This window comes from Myotis davidii, unplaced genomic scaffold, assembly GCF_000327345.1.
Source record: "Myotis davidii unplaced genomic scaffold, ASM32734v1 scaffold176, whole genome shotgun sequence".
In the NCBI taxonomy this organism is placed as follows: Eukaryota; Metazoa; Chordata; class Mammalia; order Chiroptera; family Vespertilionidae; genus Myotis; species Myotis davidii.
In genome coordinates, this window is record NW_006287911.1 from 426469 (window position 1) to 435661 (window position 9193).

Here is a 9193-nt window from a genome sequence, read left to right on the forward strand (position 1 = left end):
TCCGGCCGGGGGGCCCGGGAAGCCTCCTCGGCGAAGGGCGGCGCCCCCTGGGGCTCCGGTAGGGGGAAGACCCGGTGGGCTACGCGCACTCGGTACGCGCCGCCTGTCCGTTTAGTTCGCTTCACCAGGAAGCCCCTCGGCATGGTGGAGTCGGGAGCGCTCGGGGGCAGGGAGTGATGGGGGTGCTACGGAGCTGAGCGGGCGAGCACCGCGGCGGCCCGAAGAGCTTCGTTGCGGCGGTCATGCCTGCTCAGCCTTTATAGCTGAGACACAGGCCCGGGCACCGCCGGCGCCTCGGGGCTGCGCTGGCCAATCAGGAGTGGGAGCGGGCTCCGGGGCGGGGGTTTCGCGGAGCCGGGCTCTCGGGGTCCACCCGCGGGCGGCGAGCGCGCCCCTGCCCGCCTCCCCGGGACCTGCGCGTCTTCCGGCCCCAGCAGCCGGCCTAGGGGCTGCCCGAGGCTCCCCGCTCCCCCGCCGCCGCCCCACCGGAGAGCGAGAAGATGGAAGAAGGTGGCCCGGAGTGTGAGGAAGCTCCGCGCTCCCCACTGCAGCCGCCTCCGGGGACTGTACGGGGAGCCCTGCTGGAGGCCACCTAACGGCGCCCTCCCGCCCGCGGCTCCCTCCCGTGCGCCGCGGCCCTGCTGCCCCAGCGCGGGACCTGAGGGCAAAGCCCCGCCCTGCGGAGCCGAGCTGCGAGGAAGGGGCGGCGGGTTTCGGGGAGGCCACCAGGTGGGTATCAGCCGGGGAATGGGTTAAGGTCCTCTGCCTGGATCGAGCTGATGAGAAGCTGCGCCCGGGCGGCAGGGCTGCTAAATCCACCGCCCGGTTCCTACACTTGACGGCGGCGGGAGCACGTCCGCCATCCAGTATCGATCCAGACTGCGCGCGTCTGTGACACCATGAGGATTCATCTGGGGAGAAGGGCTCTCAGCGCGGGGGAGCGTGCGTGCTGGCCGGCTGCTGGGGCTCAGAGCGGGCGCGCTTCTGGGCCCTGGTCCTCGGGGATTACCAACGCCCCCCACCCGATGGGAACAGGCGTGGGGAGGGGGGGCTAGAATCTAATTTTCCACTGTCCTCAGATAAAGTGGTTTCTCTGTTCACACCTTCCACTTGTACTGCCCAGAGACATGACTTGGTGCTTAACTGGCATGTTTAGCATGGAGTAGATCGAGTGAGAAATACCGGTGGAATCAGGATATGTCTGCTTCCCCTTACAGAAGTGATACTTTGCAAAAAGTGTGCTGTAGGCCAAACTCCCTAGATTTCCATCCAGCACCCTGTAATGTGCCCCACACTGTTTTAAACACTGGAAGATATTTGAAAGTGTGTAATACTAGCCGAGCTGTGAAATAATTAGGAAATACATGACAGATGTATAATAAAGTGCCCAAATCCATAATATAGACATAAGTACAATGTGAGAATAAGAAGGGGAAAGAGCTATGTGTCTGAGTCTCCTTACAAAATCAAATTGGAGCAACAGCCCGAGCAATGTGTCCTCATCAGTAACACATACCGTCTCCCTTCCAGCGAAGGAAGTGTTTTTACAGGGAGAGCATTATTTTTAAGCCAATTTGGGAGTAAGTATGTTAATCATTGGCTATATTTTAGGCACTCTACTTAAGTAATCTCTAATATTTTCACACAGGGGCACACAAAACAAGGACATATTATTACTCTCCTTTTTTGATGAAGGGATTGAGCCACACAAAAAAAGTCAGATAACTGGTAAAAGTCCCCCAGGAGCCCAGACTCACACGGAGTCCTGGCTAATTCCAAATCTCACTCTTCAACTCATTTTTTTTCTGATCACATCCCACAATAAGACATATTTTACAGTACACACACAACTGAAATAAAAGATTCACAAAATATTGCCCTTAAGGAGTCCATTGCATTCTTGTTTTTCTATTTCATTTTTCAAAATGCTGATCATAGCAAACAAATTGATTTCATAACTTACTAATAGATTAGGGCCCAAAGTTTGAAAAACACCATCATTATGGTATTTTCTACTAAATAGCATAAAATTAACTAAATAAACCTGACACTTTATAATCAAAATTAATATTCTGAATCACTACTTAAACCAGCATTTGCACTTCTGGGTATATACACAAAAGAACTGAAGACATCTAAAACACACACTTGTACACTAATGTGCATGGTAGCATTATTCGCAATAGCCCAAAGATGGGGGGCGGGGGGGAACAAGCCATTGTCCATCAAGATAAATGTGTAAACAAAAGGTGGGATATATACAAATGATAGAACATTACTCAGCCATTAAAAAAATGAATGCTGATACTTACAACATGGATGAATCTTGCAAAAATCATGCTAAGTGAAATGAGCCACAATAGGACAAATATTATAAGATTTCACTTATATGAAATATCTAGACTAGGCAAATTCATAAAGATAGAAAATAGATTATTGGCTATCAGGTACTGGGGAAATAGGAATTTACTGGTTATAGAGTTTCTTTTGGAGTGATGAAGTTTTGTAAATCAATAGTAGTGATTAATGGACAACATTGTGAATGCAATTAATGCCACTGGATTGCACATTTAAAATGTGTTAAAATGAACATTTTTGTTATACTTTTTTACCACCCAAAAAATTTTCACATACACAAAAGAATGGAAGGAAAAAATCGTGATATATGTCAGATTATAAAAAAATATATAAAGGAGCAGGTAACATAATTTGAACTTTATTACATGTGACAGGCAAGGAGAACCATTTAAAGTTTTAAAGTTAGGGAGTGACATTTGGGTTTGAAATTGCATGAGGGAAAATATCTTTAGCTATATTTCCTGCCAAAGAGAAAAAGGGAAATGCCAATATATGGGCCTCTTCCTCTCAGATCCTTTTAAACAACTGAAAACGGGTGTCTGTTTCTAGAAAAGAAAAAAAAAAGATGAAAACTTAAAAAGTCAAAAGAGCAGTTAATGATGTGGAATGTTTAATGAAGTAATTGACAGAGCTGATATGCAATACATATTTTGGAATGAATGGTGCTAGTTATTAGATGGCAGCAGACGTGTGCAGCCATCTATCCAGCCATCCTGTCTTCCATGTGTACATCTATTCAATCACTCATCAAATAACCGCTGTGTATTCTTTCTGTGTCAGTTCAGAAACACAGTGTTCAAGGAGTAACTTTCCTGTCATTTTCAGGAAAACTAATTTGTGTAGGAGAAGGCCCACCCGCAGCTATTTTTATTTCTGGCCACCATTTTACAGAAATTTCCCCCGAAATGTCTGGTTAACCCAAAGGACATCATCGTCACTCAGGTGGCCAAAGGGTTTGCTTCCGTGCCGCCCTTGGCACCCTGCAGTCCTTCCTATGTGAGGGAGCGGCGGGGTGCTGCCGCGCTGCCACCTGCGCAGCTCCCTCTCCTGGCGGCATCCCCACTCCACCCCTTCTCTGCCCTCTCTGCTCCTCAGCCCCTCAACCCCCAACACCCAGTGAGCATCCAGACTCCATTAAAGGACGGTCTCCTGAGTTCCATTGCCCACGTGCATCTGTATTCTCCACACCCTGTGGCACTTGTACTGGCAGCACCATTGCCTGAGTACCATGCAACAGCACACAATGCTGAGCATCATAATACACAGCTGTGTCTCCCCATTATTTAAAGAAAAAAGAGAATTGCTGTCACATTTTCTAACAAATCCAGTAATTCCCCCCCCCCTCCCGCTCCAGTATAATTTGATAATCTTTCTGGAAATCAGTTTGGCACTGTATATTGGGAGCTTTTAAAAGCGCGTATACCCGCCCTGGCCGCAACTCAGTGAGCAGTGAGAGCGGCAGCCTGTGTGTGGAAGGGTTGCAAGTTAACTAAGGATTGCGGGTTCGCCTCCAGCGCCAGGTCCATGTGTGTGGAAAGCAACCTCTCTCTCTCTCTCTCTCTCTCTCTCTCTCTCTCTCCCCTCCCTCCTTCCTTTCACTGTCTCTAAAAAAAGTGACACCCGTCCAAAAGAAAACACACACACATATATACCCCAAAAAACATATACACCCAACGAAGAAAAAAAATGAAAACATACCTTTTTATTACTCTTTTAGTAAATCACCCAAAAGAAGGGCAGCGATTTACACACAAGGCTGTTTATCAGTGTTATTTGAAATTGTAAAAAATCAGAAAACAACGAGTAAATCGTGGTGCAGCTACTCTACAGATCATTTCGTAGCCGTAAAAACAAAATGACATGGACAAATATATATGCCATAATGTTAAGCAAAAACAGTTGCATAAAGAGCTCGATTATGAAAGAACAAAATGAATAAAACACCAGAAGGAAATATGCCAAAATGTTGTTGGAGTTGCCTCTAGTTCATAGGGACTTTAGTTCTTTTAAACTTTTGTTAGAATTATTTCGCAATAAGCATACATCAGAAACAAGTCACGTAAAAGCCGCCTCGGAGCCTTTCCGGTGGTAGGTGTGGCGCCCCTTCCCTTAGACACCGCTGGGGAAATGACAGTGCCACGTCAAATGGGAACCGCATAGGTAAGCAGCATTCTCCAGAGTCACCTGCCTGCACTCTGGCCCTGGAAAAGAGGCGACAAGCTTCTACCATGCCACAGACCTTCCGGTGGAGGAACACTTTGGGGAAGAGACGAAGGGCTAAAAGGCAGGGGAGAGAAAGAGTTTAGATGGATGCCCTCCACTTGGGTATAACCCTAGATCCTTAATGTATGTACTCTTCTTTCTCCATTCTCCAACTTGGAAATTATGATAAACACAGAGAGATGCAAATTGAAATGACAATGAGGTATCACTTCAAACCTGTCAGAATGGCTACCATCAACAAATCAACAAATGACAAGCGCTGGGGAGGATGTGGAGAAAAGGGAACCCGAGTGCACTGCTGGTGGGAACGCAGACTGGTGTAGCCACTGTGGAGAACAGTATGGAGTTTCCTCAAAAAATTAAATATGGAACTGCCATTTGACCCAGCGATCCCACTTCTAAGAATATATTCTAAGAAATCCAAACACCAATCAGAAAGAATACAAGCAAGCCTATGTTCACAGTAGCACAATTTACAATAACTAAGATCTGGAAACAGCCCAAGTGCCCATCAGTAGATGAGTGGCTAAAAAAGCTGTGGTACATTTACACCGTGGAATACTATGCAGCAGTGAAAGAGAAGCATTTCTTGCCATTTGAGACAGCATGGAGGGACCCGGAGAGTATCATGCTAAGGGAAATAAGTCAGTCAGAGAAAGACAACCATCACATGATCTCACTCATATGTGGAATCTAATTAACAGAATGAACTGATGAAGAGAATGGATACAGGGACCTGAACGCCTGGAGCAGATTGTTGGTGGCAGCCTGGGCTGGAGGGGGCTAATGAGGGGAAAGGGGGAACATATGTAATACTTTCAACAATAAAAATAAATTATGGTAAACAGGGAAATCCCTTGCATGATAGTGAAATCTTTGCTTTCTTTATCTACATTCTTTCTCTTGCCAGTGAATTCCCCCTGTTAAGCACTCAGGACCTTCATCTACTCTATTTTGATAAAAATTCATAAACAGTGAATTATCTCTCAAGCCATTTGCATTTTAAGCTATCTCTAATTGTGGAATAAATTACTTTGATTTAAATTCAAAAATTTTGAGACAATAGTAATCAGAAAATTTTGAAGAGAGACTTCTTGCCCTGGCATCATCGTGAGTATAAGAGAAGCTTGGATTACTGGCCTACTTCTCAGTCATTGAAATAGTGAAGGATTACTCAGAGGAAACTGTATTTCTTTTATTTCTCGCTCCCTTGCCTCAATATGCCCCCCGTGAAAGGTTAAACCCAGTGGCAGCTACTGCAGGCCTGTAACTTGGAGGTCAAACTCTCTCACAAATCTCAAACAACTCTTGCTTTCCTCCCCTAAACCTCATGTTGGTAAATGACACCTCCATTCAATTAGTGACCTAAACCTAAACCCAGAAACTTTTGGTTCAAGCCAAACACTCCATATTCAGTCCATTAGCAATTCTTATCAACTCTACCTTGAAAGCATTTTCTGAATCTGATTTTCAGATCCTCTCCCACTGTGCTCCCCTTGGTCTGTCTGCTTCTACTCTTGCCTGCTAGTGTGCCTCCATTCAGTAGCCCGAAGGATCCTTTTAGAATGTAAATCTGATCATTTTACTTTTTTGCTCAAAATCTTCAAATGACTTCTCACCATCTATCTACATAAAAGGCTAATATGCAAAGTGTCCCCTCGGGAGTTTGACCAGGAGTTCAATTGATCACTATATGTGCTGACCACCAGGGGGCGGTGTGGAATGAAGGAAGGCCCTGGCCAGCAGCCAGAAGAACCCGATCAGCCCTGATCGCCAGCCAGGACTAGGGACCCTACCCAAGCATGAATTTCCTGCACTAGCCCTCTAGTATTTAGAATAAAATTCAAATCCCTGGCTATTCTTTTTTTATCTACACTAATAAAAGAGAAAAATGGTAATAGGCGTACGACGCTACCCTTTTCATTGGCTAATCAGGGCTATATGCAAATTAACTGCCAACTAAGATTGGCAGTTAACTGCCAACAAGATGGCGGTTAATTTGCATATGTAGGCACAATGCAGGGAGGCGAAAGGGAAAGAAGGAAGAAGCCCCCTGCCACTGACAGTGATCAGAAACCCAGGGGGGAGCTAAGAGCTGGGGGGCAGGGCAAAATTGTTAGTGACTTAGGTGTAAAGACAAGACTTGCAAGATGAGGCTATATGTGTGCAACACAAAGAATTTCAGGCACTGGGCATAGAAGGTAGGGTCCAGGTTGTTTATTGAGAAGTTCAATCTAGAAGCTTCAAAGGGAGTTGGCATAGGTGGTGGTCAAGGGCACAGGCTGTAAAGTGAGACCGTCTAGCTGTTTAATCTTAAGCAACTTGCTTAGTTTTCTGAAGCCAGTTTCCTCGTCCCAAAATTGAAATAGTAATACTCACCTCAAAGAGTATTTTGATCATTAAATATTTGGTATAAAAAATGCCTAGCATAATGCATGGCACATCATGAGCCCTAAATGAATGGAAGATATTGTTATTATTTATGTGTCTGCGGTCAAAGAAAACTATTGACATTAATGGCAACTATAAATTTTACAAAATAACAGAATAATTTATGTGACTGACATATTTTATATAATTATGATACAAGAAGACAGCATTGATTATGCATAACATTTAATATGCTCAAAATTAATTTTGTTTCACAGGGTTAAAACAAGATTCATAAAACATAAAAGAAGACAATGTAGTTTAACTGGCTGAAGCCTTTGATTTGGAGTCAGGTTCAGCCTGAATCCTGGCTCTGCCGTTTACTTGCCGTAGACTTGGACGGGCAGGTTACTTAACCTCCCTGGCCCCACTTCCTTATCTCATAGGCACAACAGCATAGTATTCCCCATACATGGGGTGTGGGTCTGTGGTTTCTCATGGTAAGGAGATATGATAGGAAGTGGAGGAGCTGGGCTGGGAAGATAAGTTGGGGCTGAATTGCAAAGAGCATTAATTATATACTCACACTAAAATGGAGCATGGGTATTATTCACTGAAAGCCACTGATTTTTCTAAAGCGTTTAAATTATATAACCGCATCTTTGCTTTGGAAAGAACTCTAATGGCTGTGTCAGACTAAAGTTCTGGGGCTGCGGTGAAGATGTGGAGAAGGTTGGGAGCGTGGGATGAGACTTGAGGCGGGGAGTTCAGCCAGGAGAATATTAAAATAGTTAATAGAAGATGATATGGTCCTAATTATTTAAGTATTGAATGGATTTAAATAATTTATTGATGAAGAATGTAATTATATTATCTCTATGAGTGCTTTTCTCCCTTGTTAGGGAGTGAAATAGATAACTTAGACATTCTAAAAACTGGTAAGTAGAGAGAACTTACCACTTGACTTTCACTTGGTCATGACAGACTGCCTGTTGAAACTGGGATTCACTTCAGAAACTATAAGTACTTGGAAAGGAGCGAACTTGAGGAAAAGGATTTTCAAAGGCATAAGATACCTTAATGGAGAAGCATTTATTTTCTGTTATGCTAGGTACATGACAGTTCTTTATCCTCAGCTATTCTCACATTCCAAATCACTACTATCATCTCAGTTTTCTAAGATAACTCTCCCTCATCAATCTATTTAGCCACTTCTTTGGCTGAATATATAACTCTCCTATACAGCAGACACTTAAACCTTCGTCAGTGCTGCAAAAGGACAGCATCTTCCTAATTTTATGGAGGTTCTTCTAAAAAATTCTCCTCACTCCAGTCTCAAAGGATTAAGTATTTTCTGAAGCTGGTCCATTGCCCATAGAAAGAGTAGATTTGAATTCTAGCACTGTCATTTACTAAAGAGGTGATCTTAGAAATGTTCTTAATCTCACTGAGTCTCAGTTATTTATCTATAAATTAGGTATAACAATGTCTGCATCACAGAATGAGAATTAAATTGATTAAGCTAAACTAATATTCTCTCTAGTTCTGGGTCACACTAGTGCTCAGTATTGGTATATATGTAGTTGATGTTGCTTATAAATGTATAAGGGTAGAAACTGACTATGTAACCACCTTTTCACTACACAGAATAATGTGTATGTGTGTTTCAAAAACATTCTAGAATAAAAATGAAGGTAATCTACCTGGGTTGGAGGGGAAAAAATGCCTTATCAATCTTTATCTGTATCTGTACATTTAGGTTTAATAAATAAATTCCATTAATATGCTTGAAAAGAATGTGTATTTTGCAGTTTTGTACATACCAAGTATTATCTATACTAATAAAAGGGTAATATGCTAATTAGAGCAGATGTCCTCCATACGACCTTCTGGACGTCCTTCCGGACAAAGCTGCAGCAGCTGTGAAGACTGAGGCTCAGGCCAGCAGTGGCAGCAGCAGCGGGGTAATGGGGACAGTGCCTTCCCCTGATCCGCCAGGTCACCTCCGCAGAGGGAGGCCAGACTGTGGCTTAGGCTGGGGGCCGAGGCAGAGGCAGTTAGGGGTGATCCAGGCTGGCAGGGTAGCAAGTTAGGGGTATCAGGCTGGCAGGGGGGCATCAGGCAGGCAGGCAGAAACAGTCAGGGGCAATCAGGCAGGCAGGCAGAGGGGTTAGGGGTGATCAGGCTGGCAGGGGGGCAAGTTAGGGGCATCAGGCAGGCAGGCAGAGGCCGGTAGGGGGAA

The 9193-nt window shown here is 44.4% G+C and overlaps 1 protein-coding gene across 1 annotated transcript in view; it reads right to left on the reverse strand.

Moving 5' to 3' along the window:
- INSM2 (insulinoma-associated 2) overlaps positions 1-143 on the reverse strand; it is a 2270-nt gene extending 2127 nt beyond the window's left edge. The window contains exon 1 of the mRNA XM_015561311.1: positions 84-143. Within this exon, the coding sequence (XP_015416797.1) occupies positions 84-143 (60 nt within the window). The remainder of the gene's footprint in view (positions 1-83) is intronic.
- Between the last annotated feature and the right edge of the window lie 9050 nt (positions 144-9193).